General features: G+C 50.3%; 7 protein-coding genes across 7 annotated transcripts; 4 read left to right on the forward strand and 3 right to left on the reverse strand.

The window, feature by feature from the left end:
- Positions 1–92: 92 nt before the first annotated feature.
- On the reverse strand, positions 93–1,326 carry Pdw03_7465 (Thiamine biosynthesis protein; the record flags this gene model as incomplete). Its single annotated transcript, XM_066101664.1, has 4 exons — positions 93–764; positions 824–973; positions 1,031–1,202; positions 1,292–1,326. The coding sequence occupies 4 exons, from the start codon at positions 1,324–1,326 to the stop codon at positions 93–95; spliced, it is 1,029 nt and encodes a 342-aa protein (XP_065956747.1).
- Positions 1,327–2,293: 967 nt separating this feature from the next.
- Pdw03_7466 (Glycogen synthase Gsy1, putative) lies at positions 2,294–4,630 on the reverse strand (the record flags this gene model as incomplete). The annotated part of the gene is made up of 4 exons (XM_014678375.1): positions 2,294–2,429; positions 2,489–2,684; positions 2,739–4,101; positions 4,175–4,630. The coding sequence occupies 4 exons, from the start codon at positions 4,628–4,630 to the stop codon at positions 2,294–2,296; spliced, it is 2,151 nt and encodes a 716-aa protein (XP_014533861.1).
- A 1,476-nt stretch (positions 4,631–6,106) lies between these two features.
- Pdw03_7467 (uncharacterized protein) lies at positions 6,107–8,248 on the forward strand (the record flags this gene model as incomplete). Its single annotated transcript, XM_066101665.1, has 5 exons — positions 6,107–6,651; positions 6,706–7,808; positions 7,886–7,946; positions 8,011–8,128; positions 8,204–8,248. 5 exons carry the CDS (start codon positions 6,107–6,109, stop codon positions 8,246–8,248), a joined length of 1,872 nt encoding a protein of 623 aa, XP_065956748.1.
- Positions 8,249–8,687: 439 nt separating this feature from the next.
- On the forward strand, positions 8,688–9,014 carry Pdw03_7468 (uncharacterized protein; the record flags this gene model as incomplete). Its single annotated transcript, XM_014678373.1, has 2 exons — positions 8,688–8,780; positions 8,850–9,014. The coding sequence occupies 2 exons, from the start codon at positions 8,688–8,690 to the stop codon at positions 9,012–9,014; spliced, it is 258 nt and encodes an 85-aa protein (XP_014533859.1).
- Positions 9,015–9,412: 398 nt separating this feature from the next.
- Pdw03_7469 (GARP complex component (Vps54), putative) lies at positions 9,413–12,783 on the reverse strand (the record flags this gene model as incomplete). The annotated part of the gene is made up of 3 exons (XM_014678372.1): positions 9,413–9,599; positions 9,653–12,497; positions 12,555–12,783. 3 exons carry the CDS (start codon positions 12,781–12,783, stop codon positions 9,413–9,415), a joined length of 3,261 nt encoding a protein of 1,086 aa, XP_014533858.1.
- A 467-nt stretch (positions 12,784–13,250) lies between these two features.
- Pdw03_7470 (DNA replication licensing factor Mcm5, putative) lies at positions 13,251–15,571 on the forward strand (the record flags this gene model as incomplete). The annotated part of the gene is made up of 4 exons (XM_014678371.1): positions 13,251–13,387; positions 13,442–13,568; positions 13,618–15,020; positions 15,079–15,571. 4 exons carry the CDS (start codon positions 13,251–13,253, stop codon positions 15,569–15,571), a joined length of 2,160 nt encoding a protein of 719 aa, XP_014533857.1.
- A 2,048-nt stretch (positions 15,572–17,619) lies between these two features.
- Positions 17,620–18,019, forward strand: Pdw03_7471 (Cyanovirin-N; the record flags this gene model as incomplete). The annotated part of the gene is made up of 2 exons (XM_014678369.1): positions 17,620–17,752; positions 17,832–18,019. The coding sequence occupies 2 exons, from the start codon at positions 17,620–17,622 to the stop codon at positions 18,017–18,019; spliced, it is 321 nt and encodes a 106-aa protein (XP_014533855.1).
- Between the last annotated feature and the right edge of the window lie 269 nt (positions 18,020–18,288).

Below are 18,288 nucleotides of genomic sequence, written 5' to 3' on the forward strand. Positions count from 1 at the left end.
GCAGGGTTTCCAATCTAGTTGAAGCTATAGTAGCTAGAGAGTGAAGCCTATGACAAACATCATCTCTTAAACATGCCAAGCATCAGCCCAAACTAAGCCGCAGCATAAATCTCAAGACGCTTGTAACCACCATCAGCAGCAACCTCCTGCTGCAAGGCAGCCATCCGCTTCTGATCACCAATAGGATCAGTGGAGTCCGCATCAAGACCCCAAGAAAGGAACTTGTTGGTATAATTGGCAACGAAACCCTCATCCAAAATCCCCAATCTCTTTCCATAATTGGTAACCTTGGTCCAATCCCGCTGCACATTCTTCAAATCGTGTGAGAAGTAAGCAAACGACCGTTCAAAGATCTTGCGGTTAACATCAGTGCCCATGATAGGCTTGACATCAATGTACTCCGCATACGCGGCAGCAGGGTCGGCCAGGACATCGTCAGTAGCGCGTTTCACAGCGCGCATGAATGCAGCTACTTTCTCCGGGTTTGCCGCGATGAAGGCGTCGTTCGCGATGTACAGGATCGAACAGAAGCAGCAGCAGCCTAGTTCGGCGAGCTGGTCAATGCGCAGCATCTGCACGTCGCTGCGGGGGCGTTTTTGGCCCGCGAGCCATTCTTCCAGCTCGACCATTTGCACGTTCTCGAGACCAATGCCTGCGTCGATGGTGCCGTTGATGATTGCTTTGGTTACATTCATTCCGCAGCGGACGGCAGTGTAGTCGTCTGCAGTCATGCCATAGTACTTGGTGAGTTCGTCGATTTGGATCTGGGATAAGTTAGGGCATGCTTAGCTGGAAAGAGGGCCGGCGAGAAGGAAATCCGTACCTTGCCAAACTCGCCGACGTAGCCGATGCGCTTGCCTTTCAATGAGCGAAAGTCCTCGGTGATTCCGCTGGACTTCAGGTACACGACTCCGGTGAAGGGCTCATCGAGTAGGGAGCCGATGGAGGTCACGGGGAAGTTACGGGCCTTGGCCTGGATGTGGCATCAGTATCGTTGATATGCTTGTTTTGCCGGGAAGACAATACGCACCGCCAGAGTGTGGATCATGGCCTTGAAGCCCATGTCGACCTTGCCGCTTCCGACGATCTCGGTGACGTCGGAGGGGTCATTGGGCTCAAGGAGAGCCACTTTGAGACCTTCATCCTTGAAGTAGCCTCTGGCCTGGGCGAGGTAGAGAGGGGCGTGGTACGGGGTTGCGTGCCTTGAAAAAAGAAAAGACTTAGCCATGTCAAACTACAAGATCGAGCACACGAGCTCGAAACCTCGAATTCTGGGACAATGTCAGCATACCAGTTGGTCAAAAAAGTAATCTTGTCGGTAGACATGATGGCAGAAAGATCAAGCTATTTCAACACTTTAATCGGGTTAGCATGCCAAGAGAGAAAGTGCCCAGCTCTGCTCTGTCTATACTGTTCTCCATTCAATCTATGTATTCAATTGAACAAAACCCAGCACAACAGTATGAGCAGAGTCAGACACAAAACACAAAACAGGGGAACAATCAAAAGTCACGCATGTCCTTTCGCTAGTATTGTCTAGATCAAGTTTTGACAGTATAATCTCAGAACAGCCAGCCGGTCGATATAGGAAGAAACCCTCTACAGACTCCAGGACACACCCTGGAGACCTGGATAGGGTTGTAGTTCTTCCCAATCAACGGGCTTGACCGAACACCTGTCATGCAGTGGCAACGACTGTTATACGAACAAATACCTTGATCCATCTCTTCATCGTAGCGAGGACTTTGTCCTGCAACCCCGCAGGGTCCTGGACGTGCGCGGCTCCATTGGAGAGTCGTACCGATGAAAGACTTGTGTCGGAAGTTGGATGGTTGGAAGAGTGATGGTGGAAAGATGAAGATGGAGGGGCAGGAGGGGTAGAAATAGCCTACAGAAGTACGATGGATCACATTTCGCGAGATGTTCACCGGGGCGATAACACCCGGCTACGATTGCCTGACCTGACAACTCATTACTCTGAAAGTTACGATGCAGCTCCGGTGTTACCTGGGCAAGCGTTCAAGTGGATATTATCGGAGCTCATCCCTCCGCGGAGGGGGGACAACATTACACCAGGAGTTCTTACCATGCATCACTCTCGATTGCGAACTCTTGATTTCATTCGGTTTAATTTCAACAGCAAGCATAGGGCCCCAAATGCACTGCTAGGGAAGAGGATCATAAAATGAAAGAGTGAACAAGTATATATGACGTCAATGGGAAAGTGCCCAATCCAACTGGGAGTAAGAGCCAATGGTGAAGACAGCGTAAACAAGGGTTGCAATGACGTCAGCTATTCTGTCCGGGCTCCCTTTTCGGCCTCTTCGCAGCCATTGATCGATGAACTGTCCAGTGGGGATGCAGCACGTTCCGGCATCTTGCGCGTTCGCAATGTGAGGGGGAAGTGCTCTTCGGGCTCCTCCTCTTCACTGGAAAATAGATGAGTATTTGAGAAAGACCAGTGATGACTGTGGTAAATAGCACTCACGGCAATTTCCAGGCAATATAATCCTCGGTGCTCAATCCCTCGTGACCTTCCTGTAGAGAAGCAAAGTCGCCCGGGGTCATCATTCCGGAACGATCCCGTGGGGATCCCGGAACGGAAAGTGGGCGGGAGAGCTTCTGTTCCGTCCCTCCAATGATATCGAAGTATTCCTCTTGACCCTCGAAGGACGATGGGTAAGCTGCACAACGGATTAATCATGGATCACCTCGAAAAGAATGGAATTGAGACGTACCTCTTCTCAATGCCAGTTGACGAGCCTTGACATATTCCAAGCCCATTCTCTTCCAGTCGAGCAAATCACTCAAACGCTCCGTACGGTTACGCTGGTTAATGCGCTGGCGACGACTCTTCTCCGTGAAGTTGAACATAAACTCGGTCAGTTGGTTGACCGAGTCGTCAACACCCTTGGCGCGACGGTCAACGATGTAAATTCCGTAATCAGAGGAGTTTTCTATCAATTCCTCCATATAGCAACCGAATCCAGACAGATTGGTGGTGATGCTAGGCACACCCATCACTGTACATTCGGCCGGTGTATATCCCCATGGCTCATAGTAGGAGGGGAAGACGCCCAGATGGGTTCCACGAACAAAGTCGTCGTAGTCAAGCGGTAATACAGGGTTGGCGGAGTTGAGGAATTCGGGGTGGAAGACAACCTTCACCCGGTCGGAGGAGTGGTTGAACAGCTGGACACGACGCAACTGATTCAGGATGGGGTCCTCGTGGTCATTGTGCATGTTGTGGGTGACAATGGGGGGAAGACCATGGCGCTTCATGCCGAACAGGCGACGGCGGAGCATCACACGATCTTGACTGGTGATAAGATCTTTCTCGTCGGGCATGTTGTCACCTTCCTTCCAGGAAAGACATCGCTCATACATGCGCTTCCCGATCCCCTTCTCGATGTTCTCGATGGTGTCGCGGAGAGACTTGACGACGGCCTGTCCCTTAAGCGATTCTACGGTCAACGAAGAGGTCTGTGCTGGCATAATAATGAAAGCGACCACGGTCATGTTCGATCCGGCGGCCTTCAATCGATGATTGAGGCGGGCCAGCCCCTCAATGAACATATCGACACCCTTGTTGCGATACTCATAACGACCCGCGGTAAAAAGATATAGGGTATTATCCAGATCAAAGTCATTGTGCCCATAGAAATGGCCACGAACGAAATCGTTGATCTTCTCCTTGGCCTGGGAGTGCAAGTTCTGGAATTCGTGCATAGCAGAGAACTTCTTGACGTTCAGACCATTAGGCAGCACGCCATCGGGCTTCCGCTTCAGCAGGTGTTCACTCTCAAATGCAGTGATATGGGATACAGTAGTAAAGACATCACAGGAATGGGTAGCAGCTCGCTCGATGCAGTAGCGGTGGTAGATTCCTCGCTTCCCGGCCTCCGCATCCACGTCAAAGTACTGGAGGTTATTATAGAAGTCAACCGAGCCAGCACAGAGGTACCGACCCAGTAATGTCGCGTGGGTTGTGAAGACAGTTGTGAGGTCCATGTGCCGCTTCTTGGTCAGTGGCAGGGCGACACCAGCCAACCATTCATGGAAATGGGCGATGACCGCCCGGCGACGGTCGTGCGCAATGTACTGCCGCGAGTAGTATGGTCAGTTCAACTCTTTTGCCATCTTCAATATGTGTAGAACAATTGTTGGAACATACCTCACCCAAGAACCAAGCGACCAAATATCCAAAAACGATGGCCTCATTGGTCTCATTATCACCAGCGGGGGAGGGGATAGCCGAAATCGTCCAAAGATCGCCCTTCCATTCATCCAACCACCGATAGCCAGTTCCCGTGTCAATCAGCAGAACCCGAGGGGCCCCCTCAATGAGCCAGCGACCGTAGACCATGTCAATGCCGCGCTCCTTCATCGACTGGATTGTCTCCCGCATGGCCGGGTTGGATGGCGATAGCTCCTCAACCTCTACCGCAGCGGAAGCCCTATTAAGTGGACCGATCAGAGTATATCGCTCGCCATATTCGGCGGTGGTTACAGGAGCTTTGGACTTGAGGACCGAGTAGATGCCGCCTACTCGATTGGCCACTTCAGTGGCCACCTCGAAGAGCATGTGGTTGCGCACATCACGCTTAATGGGTTCGCCGTTTTCCTCCATGATCTTCAACGGTCTGTCATTCACCGAAAAGCAAAAGAGAAATGAAACGCGAGGAGGGGGATGAGCGCGATAAACTTGGAAGAGCTGTCCGCCTCGGTCTGTGCGGAGAAGTGGGCCTTGCGACTTGAGCTTTCTGGGGTGGCTGGGGGAGAAGTTGGGGGGGAGGGGGGATGTGGATCGAATTGAAGATGAAGAAGTCAACCGGAGAAGAAAGAAAAAGAATATAAAAGAGTGACCGTTTCCTCGTTCCGGTCAAGAGGGGGGGGGGTTTTTTCTTCTCCGGACTGGTTAACGTGACCCAGGCCGGGCTAAAAAAAAGTTTAAGGGAAATTCCACCCGAGACTGTTGAGAAAAGTGAAGTTGGAGGGCAAGTCGATCTTTTTTTTTAAGAACAGTTCTCACCTTTCATTGGACTATTTATCTTGGACTATACACCTCTGTGCCTGATGTGTGATGGTCGTAGCATGCTCCTAAGTGGGATCCACACGGTGGCCTGTTCTCTATTCTCTATTCTCTCTTCTCATCTTTTCCCTTTTGCGTTGCTTTTCCGGTTTCTCCGACTATTGAGCACCTGATCTAAATTTGCCTTCACTGGCAGAAGGCTCAGGGCCAATCCAATGGCAGTGGTTGGATCTGGGGAAAGCTGGAGCCATGCTGGGGCCATGATGTCATCTGACAATTTACTCCACTGAGACCCGCCAGAGCTTGGATCAGCCTACAAATGACAGATAGGGCCACGAAGGTGGCTTGGAATGGTTTGGAATGGCTTCAATCACCTCCACTCATTGGTAGACAGTATGCACCATATTTGAGGGGATGATTGTCTTGGCAGTTTAATCTCCGCCTTGGTGTGGAAATACCCCTATACCGTGCAACTTTGCATATGCCAAATTTTCTTTTTGTCCAACACTGTGTTCCGGATCTCTAGGTCTTCTTCTTCAGATCTCCAAAATGTGGCAATGTCTGGCCGAAGTCAAGGATGCCTCCACCTGGGCAGTATAAGACACCGACATCCAAGTTGGCTATGGATAGGTTGCGCCAGGCACGCCAGGATGGTGAAACCACTTTCCTTTTACCCTACGACGCTAGCTACCTACATCGGTAGGAAGTACCACCGCAGTTGAGTCATTAAGGGAGAGACACACTTGGGAACAAAGGGCCATCGTCGTTGATAAATTCATCAAAGAACGTCAAAAATCTCAAATCAGTGTTTGTTCCCATCCTCATTGTAACTGAGATGGAGTCCAGGTCTATTATGGATAGATCACGTTGTGTCACTTGTTCGAAAGGCATCTGCATCAACTGAAAGGCTCATTGAGATAGATCTCGTAGATGCCAACAGGCCAGCGCAGAGAGATATAAATCCCCAGAACGCGATGAGACCTGAAGAAAGAGACCTTCTGCACTCCCTAATCCACCAGCATCTCTCGCTTCCAACGAATCCGAGTTCTGGGCGTCGATCGCCAATCGCTAAGCATGTCTGAACAGAAGAAGGTGCGCAAGCGGTCCGAGATCAAGCGTTGGCTGAGAAGTTGGGTCTTCACGCCTCTGGGCAACGTGCGGATCAAGTTGATCAATAGGGCCAAGCGGAAGCGTCGAAGTATCTCAAACTGTAAGCTCAAATGGATCGTTTCTGAAGCTCTCACTGATCGATATCCGTCTTGCTTTTTCCGGGACTGTAATGATCAGCGATCGACCCCAGTGAGGAGGTCCCTGCTCGAGAATGAGTTTGACCTATCTGTGGTAGATCTGGATGGCCCTATGTCCGAACAGTCGGAAAGTCCGCCACACCAGTCTTTTAGACTTGATTTGGCTGTGGCTAATGCCCCTCTGGTTGATGGAAAAGATCGTACTGTGCCTACCGCCCAGCCCACGTCTCCTCATGATCCCCGTGAACGCTGGCAAGGGGAGGAGCGTTCTGTGTTGAGAATCATGAATCCAGATGTGTCGGGAGCGAGTAGTGAGGATGAGAAGCCTGGGGGGTCAGGCCTCGTCTCTGTAATCGAGGACGATGGGAATATGTACGAACTTTCCGCACTTGGGGTATCGAGCCCTGACTTACCTGCTGAGTTAAGTGGTGAAGAAAAGCTACCTGGGCAGTCACGCTCTGTTTTAGCCCAAACTGATGTTGGGATGGCCAACCCTCTGGTGATTGAAGAGCTGGCCCCTCAACTTCCAGATTTGTATTTCATCTATCAACCTGACCCACCATTATGTTGTCTCATCACCTCAGCTCTTTGGGACTCCAGCTCACCATTCATATTCGAGAACGGCATCTGTTCGTGTGCACACTCCTCAGTTGGTACTCAACCATTGATTCAAGAGATGCCCCCCTCGGACATTCCACGTTCATCCATCAAGAGGGCCAACCCCCGGATGAATACCATGGAATTCCTCATCCGTCAAACACAGAGAAAGCGAAACGCCATCGTGAACAATCATTACATCGCCCCGTTTGTTCCCTTGCAGCCTCGACCACTCAGAGTTCGAAAAAGCTGTGATGTCACCCCCACCAACACGCGGACCGATGCCATGTCCCCCATTCCTGCAAGGACACCCCATGATGGGACAGCGCCAGTACAACACCCACCATACAGTCTGCGCCGTAAAATAGAACACGGTCTATTACCTCCTTTACCTCTCACAAGTCACTCATCAAATACCTCTTCTTCTCCTGGACCAGCAAACCGCAGCTCTCAATCACCCCGCATCTCATCCGCCACTCCTGCCTCTGCATCAGCAACACCTGGGGACATCACACAACACCCTGATCGACCACCATCAATGTGCAACAGTTGTTTAGCAGGACGACAACGTTCCCTCCACAGCCATCCCTACCATCGCCGTGGTGACAACAGCCTACAATTTGGAAACCCTCCACTCCCATACCCTTGCCCCCGAGTACGAACCGGTCTTCCGACTGGCATTGATGGTTTGCCAAATTCTCTCTGGGCTGGTCCACAGTGCCGGCACTGTTCGACCCGTCGATATGGGATCGTCTCTCCCCTAGTGGTGGTTGGTCCTCGGCCTCGGGCGCTGAATCGTGTCTCCGCCTCCTTCTCAGCCACCGCAACTGACTCGCCTTGGGCTGGCCCTGTAGGCCCTAGGGGCTTCTATGTTGTATCTGAAGATGACTTGCCCATATTGGCTGGAACGGATCGTGTCGATGAGAGTATTGGTCCATCTGGCTTAGAAATGTGTCTTGTTGCGGGATCCACTGCCCAAAGCCGGAGATACCGTTGACGGACAAGATAGTGTTGACATTCAGTGAGAGTTGGTCAAGGACACCAGGTTTCATTTGTTATGTTTCCCCCGGGTTGGTTTTCATTTATCTCTCATGACTATGTGCCACTCTTCCGTTAGACTCATCCTGGAGTTAGGGTTGAAACTTTCGGGCAGACGGAGTATCAAAAATCTTTAATAAATGGCCTTTTCACACAAAGTGCACCCATTCACTTGTCACCCTTGGATGTTCCTGTCAGACAGCGGCCTAACATGGTGAGTTCATCATCTCTTCTCGCCATTACCAGAACAAGCTTTATCCTCACTTGGCCGGCTAATTTAACACCATAGCATAACAGACCAGTGCATGAAAAAAACGATTTTGCAGAATGGTGAATTCCACCATATTTAATAGAAGTCCGTAGTGTTGACAGTAGAAATTGGTGAGTTTAGAACCACAGTTGTTGAAGATCGGTTCCGCTCTGTTCTATAGATCCCACGCTATAAGCGTATCACTTGAAAGAATTCCCCAATCCCAGTACAACAAAACAAAATCATTATGTTATTGATCTCTCCATATCTACCATTCCACGATCTGCTCAGACCCAGTGTCAAGGCATTCGAAAAAAGACCTGGATGCTACGGTGGGGATGAAGTCATACTCCCCACTATGATTTCAGAATGTTGTCACGGGCTCACGATGTCAATCAGAAACCAACTATAAGTAGAACATCAATCACTTTCGAACCCAGCGAATAAAACCTCCAACTCTACACAAAAACCAGGTTTCTTTTTTTCCCACCCTCTCAACGTCTCTCTCCTAAATTCAATCAAAATGGTCCGCGGTGCAGAATTCGACAACGGTGTTCCCCAAAGCGACAACCCTATCGAGAACGGTCCCAACAAGGCCCATGGAGTTGGCAATGAGGTATGTCGCACTAGTCTTCCAGTTAAAACGAAAATCTTCTAAACGGGAATTTATTAACAAAGCCTATAGCCTGCAGACCTGAGCCGCTCCCACAAGGCTGCCCCCATGCCAGAGCAGACTGGTTCCGGCCGTGACGTTCACCCTGGCTTACCTACCGCTGGATCAGATCATCCCCACGGCGGTGCTGCTAAGCCGATCTCACTTGACGAAAACAACACTGCTGGCAAACAATAGATTGGTCCATGATGACTCTGTATGATAGTGATGGTCTCTGGTGGGCGTGACGATGTGCATACTCTACGATTGATACACGATGTTTTCAAGTCATGAAGTTTCGTACTTGGGATCGGAACGAAGAGCGCAGTGAGGTTCAACTGCGAGGTAACCTCAGCTTCAATACATTTTCAAGGCGGTATTGGAGATGGTTATCAAAGACGTATGGAATGAAATCACACCTGTTCTTATAATTATCCACAAACGCCGGGCTGGCTAATTAAATGCAACTGGCAGACATAGATGTGGTAGCGGCAATGACAAGAAATGTGCAGCTCGGGATGGAGCGCGTAGGCACAAGAGGAACTTCTAGAAAGAAAATTATACGTATAAGATTAAACCACCGGTGGGAATGCAGTTCAGGACTTGGTGGAATCAGAGCCATCGTCCTGATCTTTTTGCCTCTCACTCGTCTGGGACTTCACTGATTCATTGGTAATGGTATTGATCTTGGCTCGCACCACTTCGAGGAGCTTGTCGCCAACCTCACTGGCGCCTTCGATTTTGCTCAGTTTAGCTCGGAAATGCTCGACGTCGGCTTGCATTCTGTGTACACGGTTAGTATCAGCCATGAGCGAAATTCAAGTGCTCAAACCAACCTCTTCGTTCCAGCCTCTGTCTGCACATCGGCCTCCTGGAAGGCCTTCGTCCATTGATCACGATAGCTGTTGAATACGGGCATCATGATCATGCTAACTGTCATGTCTGGGAGATGTTTGCTCAGGACGCGATGCAGAGTGCCCGTCTCCTTGGCCAGGGTTTCCATATAAGGATTCACAGCCGGAGTGGCTCCCTTGAAATTCCAGTCGATTTTCTTCATTGCGTTCACGTGAACCGAAGAGCGCGAGCCCATGATATCCACCAGCTTCTCGTGAATGCCACTCTGGTGCTCCTGGCATAGTCGCTTGACTTTGTCGAACTCCGCCATCAAGGGGTTGGTCGGTCCGTGGCGACGGACAAATTCCCGTACATACGGGACTAAAGCAATAACAAAGCTCAACGCTTGTGATGACAGCGCGAGATGCTTAGTTGTGATATTTTTCAGGCCTGCACTACGTGTGGCGCCGGCCCCAAGGATCAACTGCGATGACCGCGAGTTGAACAGTTTCAGGATATCTAGTAGGTGCGGCGCAATATCCTGGATCATGGTGGGGATGTTCGACATGAGGAAATCGAACTCCTCAATGCTGCGCATAATAGCAACAGCCGAGTCAGGCAGAATGTATTTCTGTTCGTCGATGACTGCACTGCGAACCTTGGACTTGTCTGTGCCATTTTCAGCGGCGTTATCTGCAGGTTTCTCTTGCTCACTTCTAGGAAATGGTATCCATATCTTAGGAACTTCGATCCAGGCGTCGATGTCCTTGGTGCTGGCATCGAGAATCCTAGTAAGAATAGTGTTCTCGGCATCTCCGAAATCGCGTGCATCCCACCGATCGGCATCCATGACATTGACAATTTTATGACGTTGACTATCACCGAAACGAGCAATAAAATCGCGGATTTGATTTCCGACAATGGTCTTCAGAGCAGTCCCACTACGTCCCGAGATGGCCTCACACTCGTCGGCAAACAGACGATTGAGCGTGAAGTACCTGAGAAATTCCTCTTTAGACAGCTGGGCAGTTTGTTCAGATCGTACCTTCAACACCTTTGTTATCTGGGATTGTGCGATGTCAACAGCCTGACCGAGCAGACTCGACATATCCAAAACCTGTAAAATCTCATCCTGGGCCATGTCAGAGGCTGTTGGTCCAATCTGTGAAGATTTTATAGCTTGATCCATGCTCTGCAGGTTGGGACTTCGAGGTGGGGATTTGAAACCGGAAGTGGGTGAATTCCCCAAGCCGCTAGCAATATCCAGAAGAACTTTGACTTGGACACTGAGTCGTCTGAGTGATTCACTAATGCCGGTATATATATTCACCAACATCGAATATGCATCGTCTGCGTCAAGAGCACGCAAATTGCGAGCAAGAATTGATGATTTCTCTTGTTGGCTTAGCTGAGGACCGACATGTGTTGATAGCGACACCATGGATTCATTATCGTCATCACTAGAACTGGGCAGGTGTTTGCGAATAAGACCCTTCATTTCTCGTAAAACAGCGGTTTTGAAAGAAGTCGCTGCTGGCATCGTATAGTGAGCACGCGCGAGTCCGTTGAGTTGGGCGTTCAATTGGGATCGCAACTCGTTATCAAAATTCAAGTAGGCAGGCGATACCGATACTCCAGACCGCTGACTACCGCGCTGTCGTTTGAAGGAGTTTCCCCAGCGCAGTAGGGTCACATTGGACGGTACGGTTTGAACATGTTGTCGTAAATCTCCCAAAAGATCATTCAAGAACCGGGTCTCATAGCCCATGCCAATGCGTTGGCGGAGCTGTGCCAAGTCATCGGGTGCCCCCTCGAGGGCCTTGATGCCTCGCAGGTCGATAAGGCGTCTGGGGCCGCCCTCCTCGTTCTCCGACCCAGCACGGTCGGGGAACCTTTCACCGGCCATAAGTTTTTCGACTTCCTCGAGTCCGTCGGCAGCTTCCTCAATATCGCCACGCTCCACCAATCCTTCGCACCGAGAGACAGATTCGACCACTTCTCGAAGCTGAGCCACGGCAGCTGCCAACATTCGTACGTTTTCTCTTCGCCGCCTCAAATTAACAATTTTGAGGCCCCCCAGAGCCATTTCCTTATCAATTTTCTGCAGGTCCTTTCTTAGGATTTGTATCCGGTTGACCGAATCTGCGGCTTCCGCGTGTAATTCTCGGAGAGATCCTAGAGCAGTGAAGAAGGATTTCGATGCTGTTGAGATGGACGAAATAAGATGGATTTCCACAGTATCCATGTACCATGATAGCTTTTCTTGCAGAATGGCATTCGTCGCTAGTGCCTTTCTTCCAGTTTGCACCGGCTCCGCAACTAATCCGTTTATGGTTGGCGGGCGAGGCGGCCGAACCACATCTGATTTTTCTGATATCACATCAAACGTGCGCGGATTTTCCAGATGGAAGCCCTCTTCGAAATAAACCGGAGGGATGGTGGACAGAGGAGTAACGGCTGGGGCACGACCACGGGCACTGGAGGGGCGTCGGCCGCGAGTATCATATGGCGAGGACGGTCTTGAAGCGATCGACATGACCGAAGGCCTCCGCTCGGAGGACCATGGCATTAACGAATCGGGATCGAAATCTGGCTTCGGAGACTTTGCAGCCTGCGCTGGTAGGGCATCCTCCCCCGTGTCTTCTTTTGATTGTTGAAACACATCGTACAAACTGCCCACTTGTGAGAGATAGGGCTGGAAGGCCTTTGCATCCACATGCTTGATATTTGTCAGAGTGACTGGCGGGATATCACGAGAGGACGGGGGCTTGAAGCTGGCGGACGATGTGGCACTTCCGGTCGTCATACCGGTGCGGATGATTGGGGGCTGGAGGAGAGTAGAGATGGCTACATGGGCGTTAACAGGTCAATCATCGATCGATCAGAAATAACGAGGTTACAAACCATTCTGCCCAGACTCTGCGACAGACTCGGAGATAGAGCCATGGTAGTAAGAAGACTCCAAAACACCTCCAATGCTCACAATCGAGCTCGCGACTGATCCCTTTCTCAGGGGGAACCGCTGAGGGGCCAGACGTGGGGATTCCAGCTGACTTGTTGAAAAAGAGACTGAAGGCGACGAAACCCCAGACGCTAAGCTGTCGATTGACTTTCGTGGACTGGTTGTCGACATGGTAGCCACGAGCCGGATCGGACAGCCACCGGGGGAGGGTCGATCGTTGTGGTGTTCCGTGTTATCTGATCATGACAGTGGATAGACTCCTGATTGTAGAGCTCTGGCAGGCTCAGGCATGGACTCCAATTCAGATCCAGTCGGCTTCCGCGATTCGCGATTTTGATCCGAGATCGCCTTGGGTCCTACGTGCAGAATGCCTGTGATGTGGCTATGTTTCCTTCAAGCTGGTCTGGCTCCCCAATCGGCCAATGCGCCAACGACGGGCGCTTCCCCGTGCTGACTCAGAAAGTCTCGGCCTTAGGCCATAAATATGACTGCCTCAGGCACAAATGACTAATAAACCACTTAACGCGCAAAGCTCTCCGACGCGTCGCGCTGGTGCCACACTAACCAAAAGTTCTTGAGGCCTCCCTTCCGCCAAATTATCAACCTCCCAACCTGCCACATTTGCGGTCCTTCACACCATGGATAGACGCACCCCCTATACTTTGAGCGTACTTGCGCCCAGCACAAATGGCGCGGAAGAAGATCGCACTACCATTCAAAACCGCCTTCGGGATTTCGTGCTAGAATTTCAGCTGGATAATGCATTTGTCTACCGGTAAGCATCCCACAGTCGTTTAGTTCCAATGGAGGCTAATTTATGATGGAATAGTGACCAATTACGGCAAAATGCACTTGTGAAACAATACTACTGCGATATTGACATTGCTCATCTCATTTCTTACAACGAGGAATTAGCCCACAAACTCACCACCGAGCCCGGTGATATCATTCCTCTTGTAAGTTCTTTAGTCACGCTGATCTTGGCCCTCGCTAACTCGAAAGTAGTTTGAGCTGGCTTTGAAGCAATGTACTGCACGGATTGTTTACCCCGGGCAGCGAGATATCACACTGCCCTCCCACCAACTGCTTCTACACTCTTCAGCATCACACATATCGATTCGTGATCTCAATGCCACCAATGTTTCCCACCTTGTTCGTATCCCCGGAATAGTTATTGGAGCTTCAACAATATCTTCCAAATCAACAATCATTCACGTTCGTTGCAAGGGTTGTGATCACAGCGAGAACATCCAGGTCGACGGTGGCTTCTCTGGTCTATCGCTGCCACGCCGCTGTGGTCGACCGAGGAACGATAATGATCAACCCAACGAGCAATGCCCCCTGGATCCTTACGTTGTTCACCACGAGAGATGTCAATTTGTGGACCAGCAAGTTCTCAAGCTTCAGGAAGCCCCTGATCAGGTGCCAGTCGGTGAGATGCCACGACACGTGCTTATTTCTGCCGATCGATACCTTGCAAACCGAGTTGTCCCTGGCTCTCGTTGCACAGTCATGGGAATTTTCTCCATCTACCAAGCGAAGGGTGTCAAAAAGGAGGCTGCAGTAGCCATTCGCAACCCCTATCTCCGCGCGGTGGGAATAACCTCTGACTTGGACCAGACAGCAAAGGGTGCCTCAGTCTTCTCTGAGGAGGAGGAACAAGAATTCTTGGAGCTCAGCAGGAGGCCTGACTTGTACGATGCACTTGCTCGAAGCATTGCCCCGTCTATCTATGGCAACGCGGATATGAAGAAAGCCATTGTATGTCTGCTTATGGGTGGCTCAAAAAAAATTCTTCCTGATGGAATGAAACTCCGTGGTGATATTAACGTGCTTATGCTGGGTGATCCCGGTACTGCCAAGTCTCAACTTTTGAAGTTCGTCGAAAAGGCTGCACCCATTGCCATTTACACTTCTGGAAAGGGTTCGTCTGCCGCTGGTTTGACAGCCTCCGTTCAGCGAGACCATACCACCCGCGAGTTCTATCTCGAAGGTGGTGCCATGGTCCTCGCTGATGGTGGCGTTGTGTGTATCGATGAGTTTGATAAGATGCGTGACGAGGACCGAGTGGCCATTCACGAGGCCATGGAACAGCAGACAATTTCCATCGCCAAGGCCGGCATCACCACAATTCTCAACTCGAGAACGTCCGTACTGGCCGCAGCCAACCCTATCTTCGGACGATACGATGATCTGAAGACCCCTGGTGAGAACATCGATTTCCAAACCACCATCCTGTCCCGTTTTGATATGATCTTCATCGTCCGGGATGAACACGAGCGTGGCCGTGATGAGAAGATTGCCCGTCATGTCATGGGTGTTCACATGGGTGGCCGGGGTGTGGAGGAGCAGGTGGAAGCCGAGATTCCCGTTGATCAAATGAAGCGCTACATCAGCTACTGCCGCAGGTACGTTGACACTCGTTGCTTTTCTGAACTTTTTCATTCATACTAACATTCTGTCTAGTCGTTGCGCGCCGCGTCTCTCACCTGAAGCCGCGGAAAAACTCTCCTCCCACTTCGTCTCCATCCGAAAGCAAGTCCACCGTGCCGAGATGGAGTCCAACACCCGATCATCGATCCCCATCACCGTCCGTCAACTCGAGGCTATTGTCCGTATCTCTGAATCGCTTGCCAAACTTTCTCTCTCCCCCATCGCCACAGAAGCTCACGTGGACGAGGCCATCCGTCTGTTCCTGGCATCCACCATGGATGCTATCACCCAGGGTGAAGGCCAAGGTAGCAAGGAGCTCATGGAGCAGAGCAGCAAAATTGAAGACGAACTGAAGCGTCGTCTTCCCATCGGTTGGAGCACAAGCTTAGCCACCTTGCGCCGTGACTTTGTCGATGGCAAGAACTACACCGAGCAAGCCCTTAACCGTGCACTGGTGGTTTTGCAGCGACGTGACACCATCCAGATCCGCTCTGGTGGATCTCAAATCTACCGTAATGGAGTTTAATCTGTGATTTCTTATGATTCTAATGTGATTCTGTTGATACACCTTGTATGTGTGCTCTGGGATGGGTTGTTGTTTCTATGCATCTGTTGATCTTGCAAGGCATGGGAGTTTGCAAGTGGTGTTGGGCGTGGTTGATATTGGGGTTTGAGGGTAGTATTCTCAAGGTCAATTGCATACTGTTTCGTTTCATGCCTTTTCCATGACCTTTACTATAAGAAGTGAAAACTTCCCCGCGTGTCGCAGCTTTCCTTAATGGACCAAAAGTCGTAACTAACCCCAGTTCCCCTATCGCCTTGAGCCACTGGGAAGGTGGATATCCCATTTCTCTTTCTTTCACTTTCTTCTGTCTTCCTCAATCCTCCGGGCCCACATCGTACTCTGTGGTTTCCTGGGCACCCACTCTTTTTTTTTTGGAACTTCCTCGGTTCTAGATTCATCGGACAATCTATATTGTATGTCTCCTGTTGTCCAAAGACAAAAAGGGGATCCCCTGAACCGATTAGGTCTTTATCGCGGTTCAGCTATGTCGGAAATGGGGTTAGGGCCTTGGTCCTAGTCCTTTGGCACATGAAGCATGTCTAGTGGGTGGTCTGAAAGGAACTCCCGGGGAGTTCCCAGTCCCTTGGGAACCGATCGTCTATCTTAACCTCACCTCTGTGGACACAGACCGTACTTTCGTTCTCCACTGTCTATCACAGCTGAACTAAGGGGCTCTGTTCTCATCTCCTTCTCCGTGCTCTTTGAGCCAATTCTTGGAACCTTCTCACAGAGATAGCTCTCAGTTGTCTGAGGAATTCTCTGAGGACACACTTTTGAAGTCCTCTTTAGTGCTTCTCTTTCTCTCTCTCTCTCTTTCTGGTGTTCTGTGCCAACCTCCTGAGCTTTGCAATGTTGCATCCCGCCTTTGCTTGTCTCCACCTTATTGTCTCCACCTTGTATATTGCCAATGAACAAAACACAGCCTTTCAACTATGTTATAAGAGATCTTGATAATTGAAATTGTAAAACACTTAGAATCGAACCTGTAAATTATGACTCTCTGCACGGAGTAGTTCCAGTCTTCCCAAATTCACATTCTAAGATTCCCTAACCAATAGAGAAAATTTTAAAAATAATTTCGACATTGATGTGTTGTCTGTCCTTCACAAAGATCCACTTGATCCCCTCCAAAACCTCTTCTAAGTCACAGGGCTAGCCTTATTCAGCCACAGGTCCTCTCAACGCCACTGGTTGGGAATAACCCCTCCTCACTATCGATTCTGCCAAGACCTGACAACTTATGGCTACATCTCCAATTTCACTTGGCACTTTATGGGCCCCGGTCAATTGCAGTTCTCATTAGGCACCAGCGTTTCTCTTTGGTCAGTTCCATAGCCATTGGCCATGTGTGGCCCACATCTTATGGCTGTTTCCTAAAGCCGTCACGGAATCGTGCATCCTTGGCGCGCATGCACAATGCAACATCAAGAGTTGTTGCAGCGAATCCTGTGGCTGAGGACGGTGGGAGGTGTATGCGCCACGATAACCAGATATCAAGTTGGGGTATTCTGTAGGCCTTCGCACTGAATATCCCGCCAAGCTGACAGCCTCGGACGTTGATTTGGGTCTGATCCACCTACTGACGTGTACGGGCGCAGTGGATGCTTCTGTTCTATCCTCTCCACTGTGGTCTACAGACTAACTCGCTAGGTTTCTTTGTCCTTGAAGACGTTCCCGTTTCTACTGAGTATATTGTACTCCGTACTCCGTTCAGCCTCCCCGCTTTGCCAATATCGCCCATCCCCAATGAAAGCCCCACCTCAGCCAGCTGCCATGGCGCAATCGAAATGCAGTGCGACAAATCAGTCCGGGACAGGAGTGAGCAAGAACCGGGGAGCTGCTGCAGATTCCTTGTATTAGTCCAGACCACGACTCGGGGCGTACTGGCCTCGCCGGGCGGGATATATAAGGAGAGTCCCTTCCCCCTCCATCTGCTTCCGCCATCCAAGAAGCTTATGATACATAGTCTCAACACCCTCTTTTAAATTCTTCTCTCGAAAATTGACACTATGAGCTTCCACGAAACTTCTACCCACATCGAGCTTGAGGAGGGCCACATCCTCAGGGCTATCCTTCGGACCGAGGACGGTGGTGAGAAGGAGTCTATCATCGATCTGAATCATTGCATCGGGAACGACAATGGTACGTCTCTAGTTTTGGGCCTGGCAGTACACGCCTGCAGGAACCTAGTAAAACCAGTCATGCTAACTCACTTCTTTAGGGCGATTCCTCTGGGGCAGCAGTGACTTCTCCGCCAGTGCGTGCGATATCAGATTCGATATCGAAGGAGAAGAAAGCGTCCCTGTTCTGCGGGCTGTCTTGCGCGATGTCGATAATGAAGAACACAACGCCGATGTCAACCTGGCCGAGCGCATTGGGAATGACAATGGAAACTTGGTCTTCAACTAGATGCCTTTCACGGCTCTAAGCCTTGGTGACTAGCCTTGTCATTGTTGCTCTTGTCTGGTACAATTGGATATGCATGGCAAATCTCCAACAAGGTTCCACTGTTGATTGCTGGTATCATGATTTATTGTGGATGATTTGGTTTCTGCGGATCAACTCCTTACTATATATGGCCTCGATCCTTCCAACGCATGTTAGCGACGTAATCTATTGTCTTTTCAAGTGTCGTTTGGGATTTTCTAAGGGCTTAATTAATCCTTTTTGTAGACAGT

This window comes from Penicillium digitatum, chromosome 2 (assembly GCF_016767815.1).
Source record: "Penicillium digitatum chromosome 2, complete sequence".
Classification (NCBI taxonomy): domain Eukaryota; kingdom Fungi; phylum Ascomycota; class Eurotiomycetes; order Eurotiales; family Aspergillaceae; genus Penicillium; species Penicillium digitatum.